The sequence below is a fragment of the Dipteris shenzhenensis genome, chromosome 9, assembly GCF_047967505.1.
Source record: "Dipteris shenzhenensis isolate YYH24624 ecotype China chromosome 9, Dip_SZ_1.0, whole genome shotgun sequence".
NCBI classification, from domain to species: domain Eukaryota; kingdom Viridiplantae; phylum Streptophyta; class Polypodiopsida; order Gleicheniales; family Dipteridaceae; genus Dipteris; species Dipteris shenzhenensis.
In genome coordinates, this window is record NC_141604.1 from 47457939 (window position 1) to 47477929 (window position 19991).

At 47.0% G+C, this 19991-nt stretch overlaps 1 protein-coding gene across 3 annotated transcripts in view; it reads left to right on the forward strand.

Moving 5' to 3' along the window:
- LOC147898749 (blue-light photoreceptor PHR2-like) overlaps positions 1-19991 on the forward strand; it is a 45689-nt gene that overhangs the window by 20214 nt on the left and 5484 nt on the right. For all 3 annotated transcript variants that reach the window (XM_087379466.1, XM_087379467.1, XM_087379468.1), the window contains one exon: positions 467-699. In XM_087379466.1, coding sequence (XP_087235592.1) covers positions 467-699 — 233 coding nt within the window. The remainder of the gene's footprint in view (positions 1-466; positions 700-19991) is intronic.

A 19991-nucleotide genomic window follows, 5' to 3' on the forward strand; every position in this document is an offset into this window, starting at 1 on the left:
TTGTTAATAGGCATGACTAGCTGTATATCTTGAGTTTCTGTGTTATTATTATTAGATTTTTTGGGGAAATCCAGAGACATCTAATGATACTACAGGAAGTAGCGACACTGGTACAAAAATATTAGAATGGGTGCAGTGCAGATATTGGTGTCTTTTCCCAGCAAGAGCAAAAAAAGCTGGCAGGCAAGTAAAATTGTGTTCTGTCTTATACAGGAGCTCAGGGTTGGGAATACATATATTTGTCACACAACAATTGTGATAGTATTAGAAAATATGGTATTTGTAATGTGGAAGGGACAAAAAATAGTTGCATCTGCAATGATTGATATTGTACTGACGCATACACAAAAGCTGAGACATTGAGCAAAAGTGATGTGTTGCTTGCAGCAGTTCCAAGGATGGCAAGAGTTTGTTATCATAATGGAATATTCAATCATCATAGCTGACAAAATTGCTAATTTTGCAGGAGACACAGACCGTGGCTGTGCCTTCATTGATTGGAGGAGAGAGAGAGGCTTTGCAAAGGTTGCAGAGTTTTACTGTGGATCATGTGAAGCAGTCGAGTACTAAGGTTGGAAAGGGTGATTGCGGAGACGGCATCTATGGATCAAGTTTTTCTTGCAAAATATCACCTTGGTTGGCAATGGGCTGCCTTTCACCACGCCGCATGTTTGAAGAGTTGAAGAGCACAATGAAAAGGTGATGTCAGCGTTATTTTTTAAAGTCAATCAGCCTTATATGTGGAGTTGTGGTAGAACAACACACGTGTAGATCTCTGCATTGGGATCTTACATGTGGATGAATGGAAAAAGGTGAGGTAGTTAGGGGGGTGAGAGAGAGAGTTATGATATGATTGTATTAGAATCCACTTGGGTCCCTCCAGAATCTATGAGACTGGTAACCACTATTAAATAAAAGTGGTTCTTTTACATTCAAAAACTGAAACGAAATCTTTACAAAGCTTGCTATGTTGTGAGTATTTTGTCTAGCTAACTGATGTGCTGGCCCGGTTCCCAAAACTTCCTTTAGGTAGCTGACCAGCTGTTTGGCTGGTCGTTCCAAGAGGGTTTCTAGGTTGTCAGTGCTGCTGCTATTTTTTCCCTTGATGTGTGCATGGGCTTGAATTGTTCGAGCACGCACTGCTCTTTTTCTATCTCGCTTGTGGGGCAGATTTTGCAGATTCTTGCGTCCTTGGGATCCTGGGTCTTTATTAGAAAACAGAAATGGAGGATGCTTGTTGTAGCCAACACTCCCGCAGCGGAAGATTGTGTAAAATGTTGCATAGAAATCACACAATGCTAACTCAAATCTCACTCCTTTTCCTCATTGTGTACACAAGTGTATATAGATCGGTGCAGACAGTTAATGAACCATACACATGAGAGTAGAAACAATAAATATGTATTGCTTGAAAGATGGACGAAACCTCATACAAAGGTGTGCATAGTTTGCCACCATGCAAGCAGATAATGTACTGCGTAGATGTGGACCCTTGGCAACACAAAACTATTCTCCTACCTCCTCTTGGCACCTTCAAAACACAGTTATCCTTCATGCTCTCCAAGGGCTTTAGTGGGCAGAGTAGATGCCCTTCAAACAGACCTCCTTGCTGGTGTGGTGGACAACCAAACGTGAGGTATTGGTTGTGCTCTGACCCTTGACCTCCTCGCTACTTCCATCTGCAGCCAATGATAAGGTACAAGGCTTCCCGATTCTTGGCCTCCTTGCTGCTCTGATGGCAGCCTGTTCCAAGGCTCTGATCTGTGGATTTCTGGACCTCCTGCTGCTTGAAACTGCATCCCAAAGAGCCACCAAAGACACACAAACTGAATAAATGAGCTGCCCCTCCAGGGCTCTGCTGGAATGCCCAGGTCTCCAGATTGGACAGTCCAGGTCTGCACCAGACCTGTCTGTCTACCAACCTGGCACATGGCAGGCGCTGGCTGGTCTGCCTCTCTGTGGCCGACCTACTGGTCCAAACTACCGACTGGCAGTCCTTGCTGTGGCTGTCTGCAGGCGCTGCAAGCTGCTGTCCCAGATCTGCTGCAGACCTTCCTTGCTGCTGCTGCCCTGCTTCAGTCCTTCCACTGGTAATTGCAGCAATCTTCTTTGTGCTGCTGGTGCTGCCAGCACTACAGTCCATGCCTTCTATGCAGTCATACATGCTGTCACATGGCAGCCAGCATGTTGCCTGTGGGCTACTCCTGTCAGATCTGTTGCCGGTGTGCTCTTTCGGCTCGACGATATTTGGTTGAGTCATGCTCTCTAGATGATGTTCCTGCCTCGCCTTACAGACCTGCACATGCCTTGGTGGATACTTTTTGGGAGATTCTGGCAAGCATTTCAACGTGGCATATTTGAGATCCAGATACATAGAGGCTTTGGACGGTTTTCAAGTCCACCCTTTACACACATTGGCTAGTATTTGGACAGATATTGTACACACCGGCCATTTGGGTTGAGCATGCAAGGGTCTGTGAAGGTGCAATGGACATGCAAGCAGAGACTACAGCAAAGAGATACAAATGGAGACAGATGGAAATGTGCCTTACTCGCACATCAACAATACTAAAGAATACTTCGAAGAATTGCTAGAAGATCATTATTACTACTTAGTCGCCACCGCCTCTCCCCAAAGAGAGTGGGGAGGATTATGATGCTATATCATTCTCCACCACGGTCTTGTTCTTCCTCTCCACCACTTCATTCTCGAAAGGTGTCCCTGTGTTTGCAAGCTTCCTGCTGATGCCTTTCCTGACACAACAGCTTTCAAAAGCATGGGAATATAATTCGCCTCCTTTGTCAGCCCAAAGAGCTTTCACGGGCAACCCAGATTCCTTCTCTACTAGGGCATACAATTTGCAGAACCAGGTAAAAGCTAGATCCTTATGGGCCAGGAAATGCACCCAGGTGAATCTGCTAAAATCATCAACCAGCAGCATAAAGAAGAGAGCTCTTTCCACAGTCTGGATCCTCATAGGTCCATCTGCCATGCCATCCCAAACAACTTGGCTGATGAAATTTTCCATGATGGCCACATAATCGTCCTCAGACTCTTCACCTTTGCCAAGTTTACATATTTAATGAACTGACAGCAAATGAAAGCCGAGTGAGGGAACAGACATTACTTGGGAGGAATGCTTACCACCTTTGCCATCTGGAACGATCTCGGCTTTCCTTCTCCTCGAACTGGAATTGTGAAATTGTCTCTAATGTAGATGTGGCTTGACTTCCACCAAAGGTCTTTGAACAACTATCGAGATGGTGTCATGTGCCTGGAGGCATCACTGTCAAGTATCCATTCTCATGAAATCGTCAATGGTCAGAGGAGCCCCCTCTCCTCCTAAAGAAGATGGAGCATCCAGGCTCTATATATGAACAAAGTCTGGTGTAGTTGCAACTACTGCAGAGTAACCGGTACCCTTGTCATGACTCTTGTGCGGACAGTGCCTCCAACAGTGGCTCTTCGTGCCACAGTGATTGCACCTTTGCTCCGCCTTCAAGGCCTCTCGCTCTGCATTGGACTTCTTCTTTGTGGATGGAGAAGATTTCCACTTCCCCTTGCCTTTGTTGTTCTGCCCTTTGTCATGTGGGGCAACCAATGCCTTTGCACCTCTGCCCTGGGAAGGATTTTGGAAATGCTCTTCTAATCAAGAACCATAGGCACAATCTACTTCTGAGTGAGAGTGTCTAGCGTCCCACTGATGATGAGAGAAGAATAGAATGCTGAATACTAGGTGCGACAACAACATAATGGCCATGTCTTATGAGGAAATCTCCTTGCGTGCTTGGAGTACCTCCTGCTAGAGTGCCTGCATTTTGTTGATATGCTTCCGCATGGTTGTTGGCTTTGTAGGGTTCAACACTTGCATCTAGACCTCAAGGGAGACGCTCGGGAGACCTCGTTGTAGACGAATGCTAGATGCTCCAAAACCCTTTGTCAGCGTCATGTGCTTGATGTGGTTGATTACGTGAGGGGTACAATTTGGAAAAATGAAAGAGCAAACATCATTTATCCGATCCCACGATAGGGCCAATATCCTTCAGCTCTATAATCGCAAGGAATTCTTGAGTCAAACTTTGTGGGGTTCAACAGTTGCATCTAGACTTCGAGGGAGACGCTTTTCATTGGGGAGATTGAAACCGGCCTCTAGCAAGCTAAAGGGCAGTGAACTACTGCTGATGGGGTATTCATGTCGATTACAGCCACAATATAACATTTCCAGCCACTTCCTTTAGATGAAAGCCACTTAGAAAACAACTTCAAACACACTGGAAGGGAGGCTAGAATGCCCGTGCTAAAAAACAATACACGAGGGACTCCGATTGGCCCCAAATGCTTTGGCATCCATCCAGGAGCCTTTAGGCCCTTTTTTCATGCACTCGTCCTAGCTTGTGCTTTTACAAAAGCTAAACCTGCTTTTTAGGCTACTTTAAACATAAGGCTAGCTTTAACTGCTTTTCTCCATCACTAAAGCGCTTTTTCCCCCATTTGGGGTGCCTTTAATGGACTCTCTAGCACTAGTGGGCCCTCCATACAAGTAGGGGTGCCACTTTTTAATTTTTGCCTTGTGGGACCTGCTTTTTGGCACTTGCCCCTTGAATTTAGGGCCTTTTTGCAACCTTCAAGGTCCTACACACCAAAATAAACAAGTACCAACACTTCAACCCATTAGAGGTTAGCCAAATGCATGCATTCTAATCTTGGACTAATCATAGTTCCTTGTGGGCATTAACACAGTTTGCTTTTACCAATGCAAAGCAAAAGTAAAACACAGCTTATTCTAGTTAACCAAAGTCAACTTTTTTGACCATCATCAATGCAATAATCCCTCTTTCTGTCTTGGGAGAAGTACCAATTTGGTGACATCCCCTCGGCTTCTAATCAGTTGTCCTCAACTGAAAAGATTCTTGATACAACTGTAAAACTTGAGGATACCTCGTTTCTTGGCATCAATTGCCTAATAGTTCTGGTACTTGGCAAGGTACCTACATATAAACTTGCCTGTGGGTGCTTTTCTTCTCCGTGTGGTATGCAGTCTATTCTTGTTGGAGGATCTCCTTCATCTCTTCCACCTAAAGTGGATCTTGGAATATGGCAACTTCCGATCGTTGACTTAGATTAGTCTTGTCGCATTCTCTGCTCCTTTTGGTCGACTGGCCTTTCAGGGCACTAGGCAGCCACACGCCCCTCTTTCTATATCGAAAACACTTGCTTTCCGCACGGAGATTCGTGCTTTTCTTTGGCATTTCCTGCAGTTTAAGAGCACTGGGCAGCCATAGGCCCTTCTTTTTTTAGGCGTTTCGTGCTGTTTAAAATTACTGGCAGCCATAGGCCTTTCTTTTTCTTGGCAAATCCATGCCCTTGTTCCTAGTGGAGTTGACGGCTTTGCCTTTCATAGGTCTCGACTCTTGCCATTTATGGTGGTGGTGGAAGGAAAGTGTTCCAAGACAGTCATAAGACTCTAATAATAGAAATCCATCAGTTTTTCCATACTTTTCGTATCATCTTCCTTGCAAATAACCTCAACAGTTTCGTAATATGATGGTCTTCTTCTTCCATGGGCTTTGTTTTCCCCTCAGCTTCTTTGGCTGCAACTCCACCTTTGATTCCCAAATAAGAGAAGGAAACACTGGGCCAATGATCACTTGTACCGATACTTGAGCGCATCAAGCTCTAAAGACTTCTCATTTATGAGTAGTGTTTCCCTTAAACAAATTCAAGAAAACAATCCACAATTCTTCTTGCATTGCCATAAAAGGGTTAGATCTTCATAAGGCATACTTTATCAACATAAAAGAGATACTTAGCCTTAATAAAACTATTTCTTAGAATCTTTTCATATCCTCTTTCTTTGAGAATCCTCTCAAATTTTTCTAAATCAAGTGATAAACTCCATACCGATACTCTTCCAAGTATTGTAAAGCTCAACTTGGAAGTTCCTTTGGAAAGAACTGTGCATTGGAGAATATATGCAATTCTATTCACTGATCTGGTGCTTCCTTGTACATTAAAAAACTGACAGATGAACTGAAAAACTCTGTCGCTTTGGCCATAATAATCCATGAAAAACCATAAGAGTTCTTGTATAAAACAAATCCCAATGGAAACTATTGAATAATAGCAAAGGCTTTGTTACCAGATCTGTCCAACTTCATTTGAATGTAGAACATTTGGCTCAATGCTCCTTAATCCCTCTTCTTGTTAGGTTACTTTAATGCTTCATAGGTTTCCAGGTTTTTAATCTTCGATTTTCAAAACATGTATTTTTGAAATTGCGCCTTCTAGTGCTTGTTTAGAAAGAAGTGTTCACTTTCTTGAGCTCTTTGACATGGTAGCCTCAAATTCAAAAAGCCCCCAATCGAATTCATTACTCTATTTACTAAAAATAGTGATAGAGGAAATTTACAGTGCAATTAAGTTTCGATGCAACACCCAAGCTATTCCAATGCACCTTCATTTGCTGGAAGGGAAGCCGGTTAATGCAAAAATCCTTGGCAAGTTCATTGATTGATCATGGGCTAAAACTAGCATGTCCGAGGATCAATCCTTGTCAATTTTTCGGAACTTGATATTGTTTAAGAGATTCCTGATGGCGCCTTCTTCTCTTTAAGGATAACATTTTAAATGAAGTACTATGCCTGTGGCTAAAAATAGTAAGTGAGCATTCTGCGGACAAATTGATTTCTTCTTTCAAGGCTGGATCTGGCCATCTTTCTTGGGCACCCCCGGATCTTTTCAGTGCAAGGTATATTGCGGATCAAGTCTTTATTACTTTGTTGGAGTAAATTGCATATCACATCAAATTTGATTAAATTAAAAACGGTTAAAACTTAGTGTAAGGACCTGGGATCAAAATGGGTTAGGTTTAGATTGTTTGCACTCATTTTATAAAAGCACAACCTAAGTTAACACACAAGCTGCATATGAACTCATCATTCAATGTGCAAAATAGTGCCGAGTCTTGGTGAGGTTGCCTCTAAGCGGACCTATAAGCTAGAGCCTTGCCACTTTATGGATTGTGTTGTTTTGATCGATCAATTGCAAGGCATTGACACCGCCCCTAAAACCCTTACCCAATTCGCCGCGCACCCAGTTAGGCTATGTTGCGACCTCAATGTTCATGCGATTGGAGAGGCTTATAGGTGGAGCTGTGTACTGGTGCCACCTGACAATCCTCATGATTGCATCTTAGGTCGTGGCTGCGTGCCTTAACTAGAAGCTGTAACCTAACCTTGATGGATCCTAGGTTGGATCTCCTTAATCAACTTCAGTGATAATGGTTCTTGAGTTGAGCCTTTGTTAATCAACTTTAGAGAATTCACCCCATAGTCATAACTAGGGTGGACATTGAGTCCTTGATCCCATAAACACATATATGATTTAATAAGGAAAAACAAATGGTTGAAAGAAAAAAACAGTGATTTGAACATATCTATGGATATCCTCATAAAGTGGCAAGAAAGGAGAAACTTTGTCCTCTCTAAGATGATGGCTCACCCTTTTCCCTTGCCTCCATCACCCACTTGATGCCCTCTTTCAGCTGTTCAATTTGCATAATTGTAAAATCTTCATTAATGAAGTTTGGGATCCCTTGTCCATGAGGACCTCTTGTCTTGCCTTTGTCATGCTTTAACTTGATGATCAATGGATTTTCCTGTGTGTCATCCTTTCCCAGTCTCCATGCATTTTTTGTGGGTTCACGAGCAAGCGAGAGAGAGAGAGAGAGAGAGAGAGAGAGAGAGATGTATTAACGTTTGCAGGAGGCCTTGCGGGCCTATGAGACAATGTACAAAACCAAAAGTAACTCATACAAGCCGCTATGGGCTGAAGCAAAGGGCTCACTAAGGCCCTTGCTGAAAGCTAAAGTGCTAAACTAGTGAGCAAAATAGCAGAGTAGCAAAATAGCAAAATAGCATCAGGTGCTTAGAGCTAACGCTCCTAGTACATGCCTAGGCTCCATATATCCAGGTCCCCTGGTGGCTCTCTGATGTGATGTGAGGAGCCCTCGTATATCTGTCTGTCGAGCTGTCTCTCGAGGCGGTAGAGGGTGTGGTCTCCTCGATCTATGTATCGGATGGGCTACGTGAAGTGATGCCTCGTCTCTAGCAGTCTCTTCTGAGAAGGGTTGAAATCGAACCTCAATCGTGCGTGCTCTGTTCACTCTCCGTGCCACATGTGGAGTGTGTACCTCTCATCTGGCAGCATCGTGGCAGTGACTCTCACTGCTAATCCATGATGCTCTCATCTCATCAAGCTCCTCTCCCTCGGCCTCCATGATCTATAACACGTGTCTGTGCTCGATCAATCTCGGTGACCTGTGGCATCACCTCCTGCTGCTGTCTGGTCTGTCGCATCAATATATCTGTGTGTCGTCGTGTCTCAATCAGATAGAGCTTGACACAAACCTGGTTGGGAAAATGGATCAGCTGTGTAAGCGGACCAAAACCATGTCCCTCTTGGAAGAGGCAGTGATATCGCCCTCGGATCTCATAGTAGACTGTGAAGACACATAGAAAGTGATCCTCTGTCTCGACCTCCCCCATCGGACATAGTCTATAGATCCTCTATTCTCTGGGTATGCCTGCAGCTCTCCCTGCCTCAATGCTCAGCTGATGTGGCAAGACTCTCAACTGCCCAATGGCGATCCTCAGTGCATGTGAGACTCTCCTATATGAGAATGTGTGTGTGTGTGTGTGTGTGAGAGAGAGAGAGAGAAGTATGGGCATGTTCTTCGTCATAGCTGAGTCTGCCCTTCAGCTTCGGAGTGCTGATAGAAACTCAGTACGAAGACTTTGTATAAATGAATGCTCAAGTATGTGTGGGTGTGTGGATTTGTATGTGTGAGATCATATTTTTATACTATGGTCTACACCCATTGTTGGGCGCTAATGATGTCAGTGGGGATGTCATAGTAGCTAGTCCCGACTCCCTGCTATGTGTGATGGAGTTTATGGTTTTCAATCTTATGAGTGAGTATCATGAGATTGAAATTGCACTATGTTGTGTTTTTAGAGGGTGAGTTTGGGAATGTTCCTGGATTCATCTAGGTATATGCTTCTGCCGTATTAGCGGACATGCAAATTTCACCGTGTGAAGTTTTCGTCCATGTTGTGGCCTGTTGGTATTGCGATAATGCTTTCTATCTTAAATGGTGTGTTGCCCTGCTAGATTTAGATGCTCATTTGGGAGAGATTAAAATGGAATCGTTTAGACTTGACAAGCAATTGTAAGCTTGAATGAAGAGATTTTGGACTACTTTTTGAATAGCCTTCTCCTTTAGTGCTAGCCTTCGTCATAGCTAAGTCTACCCTTCAGCTCCGGAGTGCCGACAGAAACTCAGTACAAAGACTTTTGTATAAGTGGATGCTCAAGTATGTGTGTGTGTGTAGGATCTGTATGTGCGAGAGCATATTTTTATACTATGGTCTACACCGCTGTTGGGCGTTGATGATGTTAGTGGGGATGTCATAGTAGCTAGTCCCTGCGCGTGATGGAGTTTATGGTTTTCAATCTTATGAGTGACTATCATGAGATTGAAACTGCACTATGTTGAGTTTGGAATGTTCTTGTGGATTCATCTAGGTATATGTTCCTGGACTCATCTAGGTGTGGGGGTGTTTGTGTGTGTAGGTAGAGAGAGAGAGAGAGAAAAGAAAAAGAAAGTTTATTAAAGTCTTCGGGAGACTGTGAAGGTCCATGAGACTAAAGATAACTGATACAATGAGCATAACGGTGGCGGTCTCAAAACGGGCCAGCCAACCATTTCTACAAAAAAGAGGTTATGAAGGACGGTGTGTCTAGTCCCGATACAAAAAATATGTGTCTACCTCCAGACGATACAAAAAAGAAGGGGGGGGCACCAAAATGGGGCAGAGGGGGGAGATACAATATATATGTGCAGGTGGTGATCGTTAGAGACCAATCATAGAGGGGCCGTCAAATGGGAGGCCGGAAAAAACCCTGCGATAGATGATTGGCCTCTGACGTCACGCGGCCTAGTCGAGCTCGATCGTCGGGGGCGGCGGGTGGCCCCGTGGATGAGGGCAACGGTAACCCCGGTGGGGCGGGCAGAGAGCAGAGACGAGATGTCATGGACCCGGATGTGTGAGTTTGTCCGCTGGCGTAGCTGTCGTGGCTCTTGCTCTCGCTCACGTCCGTGTCGTCGGCTAGACTGAGGAGAGGTATCCTGTGACTGGAAGAAATCAGTGATGGGCCGCTGGGTGTCCTCACGCTGTGTGTGTTGCTCGTGTCACCGTGCTCAGAGAGAGGTATCTCGATGGCGAGTCATCTCATGTAAGAAAGCGGCTAGGCATCGCTGATCCGGGAACTGCAGCATGTGTGGGAGGGGGCGGAATCCGTCGCGGAAGAGGCAGTGGTACCGGCCTCGAATGGCATAATAGATAGGACATATGAAAGCAAAGTGCTCCTTCGACTCGATCTCCTGCAAGTCGCAAAGTGGGCAAAGGCGGCCCTCTTGTGGGATACCCTCTGCGCGTCCGCTCTCAATCCGTAATCGGTGTGATGAAACCCTAAACTGACCGAGGGAGATCCGGAGTGCATGTGGTAGATGAAGCTGTGTGTAACCCGGAGGTGTGATGAAGCCCTCCTGTGAGATCTGGAGGTAGTGTCGGCAGTAGAAGTCGAGCTTCACAGGAAGCTCGGAGTGAAGAAACCATGTCCGCCAGGTGTGGAGCTGGAGCAGATCCGCTCAAATGAGCCGGTTGACCTCTTGGTCAGTGGGGGAGAGGGGAGATGGTGGAGCGTCGAAGGCTGTACTGAAAAGAAGGCAACCGGTCTAAGTCGAGGCCGAGTCGGGTGAACCAACTGGAAAGACGACTATACCAGCATCGCTGGTCCCCATCAACGGATAAGGCCATAGAGGAGGATAGGGTTAGCCAAGGTAGGCGGAGGCGACCGTCGGCGGAGGAGCTGAAATCCTTGACTCTGTGGAGATAGGTGATAGCCTGGAAAGCCGCATCAAGCTGTAGGGGTGAGGCGCTGAACTCTGCTAGAATGATCTGGTGTGGTACCGATGGTTTGCTGCGGATCATCCGAGCAAACATCAGTATCTGTAGGCGCTCGACTCGAGCCTACTCTGTGTCTGAAAGGTCGGCTCCCCACCACGGGCTACGGTACATGCCTCCTGGGTGGACCAAAGAATAAAAAAGGAGAGACTTGGTCCACGGGTCCTGGAAGTGGGTGAAAGGGTTCAAGGGGGAAATGAGAGCAAGAGGGTGAGAGTGAGAGAGAGAGAAGACTCAAGGTGTGCGGGTGTGAAGTGATGAGCCACACCACAAACTCATTTGTTTTATTAGGATTAGGTTTACTCTATGACTGTCTTAAGACAGTCATAGGTGTCCTATCTTTAATGAAGGGTTGGCAATGTGCCTTTACCCCAACAACCTCCCACCTAAAGGCCAATGTGCCTAAAGGGGAGAAAAGAATAAAAATTACAGCAATATACAGTTACTGTATACAAGACCATAAAATAAGAATGGTCTCATCCTAATCCCATGATGTGGCGGCAATGTGCAAACCGCTCTGTAGGCAAGCTCTTAGTGAGCAAATCTGCAGGATTATCATCAATATGCACTTTCACAAGCTCAAGTCGCTTGTCTTCCAGTACCTCCCTGATGAAATGATATTTCACTTCTATGTGCTTGGTCTTCTGATGAAAGACCGGATTCTTTGCCAACATGATAGCACTCTGACTATCACAATGCAAAACTGGCATATCTCCTGTAATGCCCAAATCTCCCACCAGCCGAGTAAGCCATATTGCTTCCTTGCAGGCCTCAGTGGCTGCAACATATTCAGCTTCAGTGGTTGACAGTGCAACACATTTCTGCAACCGAGACACCCATGATATAGCACCTCCTGCAAATGTGAAAATATAACCGGTAGTAGACTTCCGGTTATCTGCATTCCCTGCATAGTCTGAATCTGTAAAACCATGCACCAATGCATCCTGCCTACCATAGCATATGCACAAGTCTTTGGTACCCTTGAGATACCTCAAGACACCTTTCACTGCTTCCCAGTGCCGCTTGCCTGGATTTGCCATATACCTGCTGATGACTCCCACCGCAAAAGCAATATCTGGACGAGTGGCAACCATGGCATACATCAAAGAACCAACTGCAGATGCATACGGAACCTTGGCCATTTCAGCCTTATCATCATCTGATCTGGGGCTGTCCTTACTGCTGAGTTTTAAATGTGGAGGCAACGGGGTACTAATAGACTTCCCCCCCTCCATTTTAAAGCGCTGCAGTACTTTGTCAATGTACTCTTTCTGTGACAGAAACAAAAGTCCCTTGGACCTGTCACGAGTAATCCGCATGCCAAGAATATGATTTGCATCACCCAAGTCTTTCATGTCAAAAGACTTATGCAGTTGTTTCTTCAAAGCACTAATCTCATGCTGAGATTTACTGGCAATAAGCATGTCATCCACATATAGAATGAGTAGCATCAAACTGCCATCCTTTGCCCGTTTGGTGTACAAGCAATGATCGGTCTCACACCTATGATACCCTTGGGACTGCATGAAGGCATCAAACTTCTTGTACCATTCTCTTGGCGCCTGCTTGAGTCCATACAAGCTCCTCTTGAGCTTACACACAAGCTGCTCTTTCCCTTTAACAGCATATCCCTCTGGCTGACTCATATAGATCTCATCATGGAGATCTCCGTGAAGAAAGGCTGTCTTCACATCCATCTGACATAAATCCATGTCGTCATGAGCAACAAGAGCTAACACTGCTCTCAAAGTAGTCATCTTGACTACAGGGGAAAAGATCTCATCAAAGTCAATGCCCTTCTCCTGCTTAAATCCCTTGGCAACCAATCTGGCCTTATACCTTGGTAAAGCATTTGAATCCACTTTGACTTTGTAAACCCACTTGCATGGCAAAACCTTTCTGCCTGTAGGTAGCTGCACCAAGTCCCATGTATCATTCTGAAGTAGGGAGTCCATTTCTGACTGCATGGCTTTCTCCCACTTCTTTTTCTCTGTTCTTCCCATAGCTTCCTTGAAGCTGGAAGGCTCACCACAATCTGTCAGCATGATAAAATCAGCCACATTATTGGCTCCTGGAACAAACCTGGCAGGAGGCCATTGTACACGGGTGCTCCTCCTAACAAAATGTTCCGGATTAGGCTGTTGTTCAGCCTGTTCTTCATGCATGACGGGTGGCTGTACCACCATATCTGGCTGTTCTACAGCCCCATCTGCTGGCATATCCAGTGGTGCATCATTGGCAAAATTATCTGGCTGATTTTCAGCCTGTATACCCTCTTGAACAGGGTGATCTGCAGCAGCCTGCTGCTGCATATAAATGGGCATTCTTTGCTGTCCAACATCATCATAAATAACCCTCCTGTATTCCACAGGTTGCAGGGTTCCTTGTGTACACTATCCTCTTTAAAGATGACATCATTGCTGCGTATAATCTTCCGTTTAGCAGGATCCCATAACCTGTACCCCATTTCACCTTCGTCACCATAACCCATAAAGATGCATCTGATAGACTTTGGATCCAGTTTGGTGCGCTGTTCTTTGCGTACATGAGCAAAGCACTCGCAGCCAAATACACGTAAGTGCTTATATGAAGGTGGCTTGCCAGACCACACCTCCTCTGGCACTTTTAACTCCAAAGCCTTGTTTGGCGACCTGTTAATAATGTGAACTGCTGTTTGCACGGCTTCTGCCCAAAAGCCATGGGGTAATGCAGCATAAGACAACATACATCGAACCTTCTCCTGAATAGTTCGATTCATCCGCTCACTTGCACCATTTTGAGATGCATTATGAGGGGCTGTGAGTTCCTGTTTGATGCCCTTAGCTTCGCAAAACTGAACAAAAGCATGTGACACATACTCACCCCCATTATCGGATCTGAGGCATTTCAGCCTACGACCTGTCCGATTCTCAACCTGAGCGACAAACTTCTTGAAAGCATCTAAGGCATCGCTCTTATGCTTCAAGAAATAGACCCACACTTTGCGTGTGGCATCATCAATGAAAGTAATAAAATATTTTGCACCCCCTAGTGACAACTGTGGCATCTCACACAAATCAGTGTGCACTAGATCAAGTGGTGCTCTATTCTGGGGAGTTCTCCTCTTATGAGGAGTCACAGAATGCTTGCCAAATATACAATGATCACAAGTAGGCAAATCTGAAAAAGAAAGAGGCGGCAGATAACCCAAACGTGACAGTTCTTGCATTCCTTTAACAGACATGTGTCCCAACCGGCTATGCCACAATGAAACCTTTGGCAGCTCGGTTATGGCAACAACATGATTACCCACACTGGAAACATAAAGAGGGTACAAGGTATCACTCTTAAAACCCTCAGCCACTACAGTCTGGCCATCAGTAATCACCCATTTGGAATCCCCAAATGTGGTGTGGTAACCACTGTCATCCAATAAGCCAGTGCTAATCAGATTTTTCTTGATTTGCGGCACATGGCGGACACCATCAAGCATGAATATGTCCAGGGAGGGTACACAACAAGAAAGTAGCCTTGAACTCCTCATCAAGATTCAACCCCTGTGCAATCAGCCGTGTAAAGATGGCATTGAACTCACTCAAGTGTGAGGTCATAGCTGTACCTTCCTTCATGCGAAGATCAACCAGCTTCTTCAGCCAATAAACCTTACTGGCTGAGCTCTTTTGGGCATACAATTCTTCTAGTCTTTGCCATAGACCATAAGAGGTCTTTTCAGCCTGAACATTGAACACAAGAGTGTCTGAAATAGTGAGCATGATAGCTGCCCTTGCAGACAAATCAAGCTCTTCCCAGTCATCAGCTGCCATGTCAGATGGCTTGACACCCTTCACCCTTATGGGCTTAGCAATCTTCTTTAACAGAAGTACATTCAAGCACTGTTCTGCCCATAATGCATAGTTGTGTGCTCCTTCCAGTTTCTTTATGTTCAGAATTGAAGAATCACTTGCCATATCAGATAAGGAAAGTACCTGACTCCCTGGAAGTAAAAAAAAAGGACTGAATAAAAAATTCTGATTTCTCAGAAAAAACCTGCTCTATTCAAGAGCCAGAAGCACTCTCAATGGTGCTGTTTTTTATTGTCAGGAAAATCTGCAGCAAAACAGTAAATGACCCTGCAAATACTGTACCTTCTGACACACTGTACCGTGCTCAAAGAGGCATAAAAAACAGTAATTTCAGACTGCTGCAGCTGCTCAACAAGTGCTTAACAGTGCATAATCATCTGACAAAGCACAAACACTGCTGTAAACCCTGATGTACTGACTGTACTGATCACTTCTCCCACCTCAGATGAGGTATTGCATTGAGTTAATATGCATAAACCACTTGGCAAACACCCAAAAAAAAATGACACTTCAGCCTGTCACACAACCTGCAACAGAAAATGGGATAAATTCCAAGCAATCACCCTTATACCAAGGGAAGAAAATGCATCTGAAGATCTCTGTCGGTAACCCAAGTGCTATCAAACAAAGTCTGGGCAAAAGCCCCTTGATCTGACACCTGAATCAAGTGGAGAACACCTCAACACTGAGGTAGCACGCAATATGAAAATCTCTCTGACAAAATCATCCACCAATGTAATGCATATACTGCCCTGTGTAGAAATGACATACACAGATCCCAACGTACAAACACTCAATGAGGAACCTTTTGAGCACTGTCAACGATGGACAGTTAGGGACCGAGTAAACTCGATGCGCCTTGGCCAAGCGTGGCTCAACTGAGGTTCTTTGAGTGTGGCACAAGAAATGTGACCTGCAAGAAAATGTCACCTCGACACTGCGGAAATCAAGACAAATGTGTGCTCTCTGGCACCACACTGCCTCAAGGCATACAATGCATCACCTTCCGGGCAAAAGCCCTATAATCTGCTCACCTGTGAACTGAGATTCAAACCCAGTAAAAGCATATGTCCTCTTGCAAAATCAAGGCATTACCTTCCTAGAACAAAATAGCTGTGCAATCAACCACACACTGTGGTTCTCTTCACCTCAAGCACGAGATGAATGAAAGTACTTGCTGTACTGTCAAGATAACATAGTTTTGTGAACTGAAAAATGACCCTGAATCAAGAGGAATGAAGAGCAGAATGCGCTTTCACCTCTCTTTCTTCCCCAAACAAAAAACAATCTGCACCTGCTGTACTTACTGTACCTGCGCAGTGTACGGAATCCCAGAAAAGGGAAAAAAAAAATTTCAAAAATTTTGCCTTGTTGTAGTTCCCTGCAGGTACGGCGGCGTCGTCTGTACGACTGTACGGCAGTCCGTACGACTGTACGGCAGTCCGTACGACGGGCGTCCGTATGACGGCCGAGAGCTGCTATGCAGCTGTAGCAGCTGCTGGTGTGACGCAGCGCCGCCCTGCTGCTGTACAGCCCATGCCCGCGCCCGAGCTGCTCCCGTGCCCGCGCCACAGCCCGCGCCTGCGCCCGAGCTGCTCCCGTGTCCACGCTCGATGCCCTCGCTTGCGCCCTGATCAGATCCGTGCCGCTCGAAGTCCGTCCGTACGGCTGTACGGACGACGTACGTTCGTACGGCGCTGGCTATGTAGAGGTCGAGGGGTAGAAGGGAAAAGGTGGCTGGTCAAGGGTAGAAGGGAAACCTTGCTCTGATACCAGTTGAAAGGGTTCAAGGGGGAAATGAGAGCAAGAGGGTGAGAGTGAGAGAGAGAGAAGACTCAAGGTGTGCGGGTGTGAAGTGATGAGCCACACCACAAACTCATTTGTTTTATTAGGATTAGGTTTACCCTATGACTGTCTTAAGACAGTCATAGGTGTCCTATCTTTAATGAAGGGTTGGCAATGTGCCTTTACCCCAACAGTGGGAGTGGTAGCACTGTCGATCCAGCCTGGCAAGAGCGGCGTAGCCCTGGCTGATCCTGGCCTGCATGGCCGGGCGCATCGTGAAGATCGGGCCTGAGAAGACAACGCCCAAGTATGTGTAAGAGTCAACTATCTCAACAGGGTCGCCGGCGAAGAGGAACTGCTCTCGGTGCATAGCGGGTCTGGAAGTGTTGAAGATCATCGCCTTGGTTTTCCCAAGGTTGACCTTCAAGTCATGTGTATCACAGAAGACCTAAAGTCCATCCAGGTGTCGCTGAAGACCAGTAGCAGAAGAGGATAGTAGTACTACATCGTCTGCGTATAGGAGAATCTGGATGACAGCCTCCGCAAGAGAGCAGCCTGCACCTCCGAGTGTCCTGATGGTGGTCTCGAGCTCGTCGATGTAGAGGCCAAATAGAGTCGGTGACAAGGGACATCCTTGTTTGACTCCGATAGTGCTCGTGATCTCTGGGGTCCAGCTGGTGCCAATCTTGACCTGGCCCGTCACCCGCTCATAGAGAGCTACTATTGCCCAGATAACCACCGAGTCGTAGCCTAACTCCTGCAGGCGTCTGACGAGTCGGGCGCGGGAAACAGTGTCGAATGCCTTGCGGAAATCCACAAAGCAACAATATACTCTCTGTCTCCTGTGTCTGGCCTCCTCAATGATCCCTCTAAGTGTAAAAATGTGATCGTAAGTCGAGTGATCCGCCCTGAAGCCGGCCTGTCCGGATGCCCTGAGCCCCTGTACCTCTGCGCGAGCAGTGACCTCGCCATCTAACACTGATGCATAGATCTTGGACATAACATGTCCAATCATGATGGTCCTGTAATTCCCTGGATCCATGGGATCTCCTGCTTTGTGGATGGGTGTGATAGTGTTCAGGGTCCAAGCTCTGGGGAACCCGTGGTAGATAGCTTCATTGAATAGCGTTGCCAGGATGGGGGCTAGAGTTTTGATGCCATAGGCAACAAACTCTGTGCATAGGCCCTCATGATCCTTAGCTCGGCCGTTGTGAAGCTTAAGCGCTGCGTGAGTGACTCCCTGGGTTGTGAAGAGGGTGCAAGAAGTGGGGCGGGGGGTGGCTGAGAGGTCGGGAGGAGGCTGATCAGGGATATCATAGAGTGTACGTGCGTAGGAGTGCCAGAGGGAAGTGTCTGTGAGGGGGGAGGGGGATCGGCGTTCTGGGAATTTCCTCCAGAAATCCTTGGAGTTGCTACTAAACAGAATGTTCAATAGCGTATCCTCATTCTGGCGCAGGAAGGCTAGCTTCTTGCGATGGACTAGTCGACGATAATCCCTGGTGAGATGTGGGTTGGGCCTAGCGTTTCGCTGGGTCGTGAGTCGGAGTGTGCGACGTAATGCTTTACACTCGTCATCATACCAGCTATTGCAAGGGGTGGAGCCAACGGGTGGAGGGCGGGTGGACCGAGTAGTGGAAGGAAAAATGTGGCGGGCTGCATTGTGAAGGGAGTGGGTGATAATTGTGAAGGGAGTGGGTGATAAGGGTGGCTCGGTGATCGAGAGAGGGTATGGTGTCTATGTGTCTGAGGAGGGAGGCTAGGTGGGCTGAGTAATCAGGTGAGAGGTTATGATCAAAGTGTATATCATGATAGGTAGTGTAGTGCGGGGTGTGGCTGGGAGGGGCTCGGGGTGCAAGGATATGAAAGAACAGGTAAGTGTGGTCGGCTCCTGGGGGTAAGGGTGCAGTGCGGAAGTCAGTGATCTATGGGGCTAAAGCAGGAGATCCCAGAATGTAGTCGACGACACTGGCTCCTCCGCCATGTGGGAAACATGTGAAACCAGAGGAGGTAGGCCACTGGTCTAGTCCATTGTAGATGACCAAATCATGTATACGTCCAAGGTCCAAAAGAGCCTGCCCATACGTAGTAACGGGAGCGCGACTGTCAGTCGAGGAGCGGGGGAAGCCCGAGTCCTCTATGTCCATCTCAGGTAATAGGACCGGATCTGAGTGGAAGTCCAGAAGTGATGTCTGATGTGCACCTGTCCTTGCGTTGAAATCCCCAACTAGGAGGACCTCTCCGCGTCTGGAGAACTCCACAATGTCTGAGTAGAGATCTAGATAGGGGGATACCCCCGTATCCTCACGTAGCATCCGTGTGAAATGTGACGTCTCAGGAGGAAAGTAGCAGACTGCAGTAAAGAGGTCGCGTGTGGAGGGGCGTCGAAATCGGAGCCATAGGTAACGAGCATGGACATCCCATCTAACCACGGATATCAAGCTCGTGAGCGCTGAACGAAAGAGTACTGCAACTCCGCCTGATCCTCGGACCCCCCCAGTATATCTGGTCTCCTCACGGAATACTGACTCCCAGGGATAGCCACTGATCGAGGGGAGAGGGCGCTCGGGGCTCTGATGTGTCTTTGTATAGAAAACGATGTCGCGTCCAGTGTATGACTCTGAGAAGTTCCCAGGGTCAGACCATAGGGTACCATTACAGTTCCATATGGTGCATGCCAAGGGTACTGTGTGCTGAGTCTGAATCTCATAGACCATGTCTCCCTATTTGGGGGGGGAGTCTGCCACTGTGTTTGGAGTACCTGGTGGGGCTCGGCGGCGGGGGCCAACTAATAGGCGGCCATCTCGGACGACAGCCCACTTCCCCTCCTGACGGGCTACATCTCGCTGCTGAAGCAGGGTGCGCCGCTCTTCCACCTGCATAGGTGTGAGATCCTCATCCATGAAGATAGTAGGGTGGTCCCGTAGTGTAGCACGCTGCCTGAGTGCTGCAAGTCGAGCCTGAGTATCCCTGAATCGGATGATGAGTGGCTGTGGGCGCGTGGGGTCCCGTCCTGTGCGCCATGCATGCTCGATTCCATGCTCGGCGAGGCCGAGGGTAGAGGTCACGAAAGCAGTCGCGTCCGCTGAGGGGGTGAGTGAATCTGTGCAGGGGATACCACGTACTCGGATGTTGAGAGCCTTATTGGCCCTCTGTTCCTGCTCGGCGATGGTGGCTGAGACTGTTGCTTTGGGTGCCCGTCTCGCAATGTCCACCCATCTGGTAGTCTCTGCAATAGCAGTCTGGATGGTAGCGATCCGCTCCTCCACCTCTGGTGTAGTGCGCGGGGCCGCTGTGACTGTAGCAGTGAGAGAGACAACCTCCTGACGGAGGTGAGTG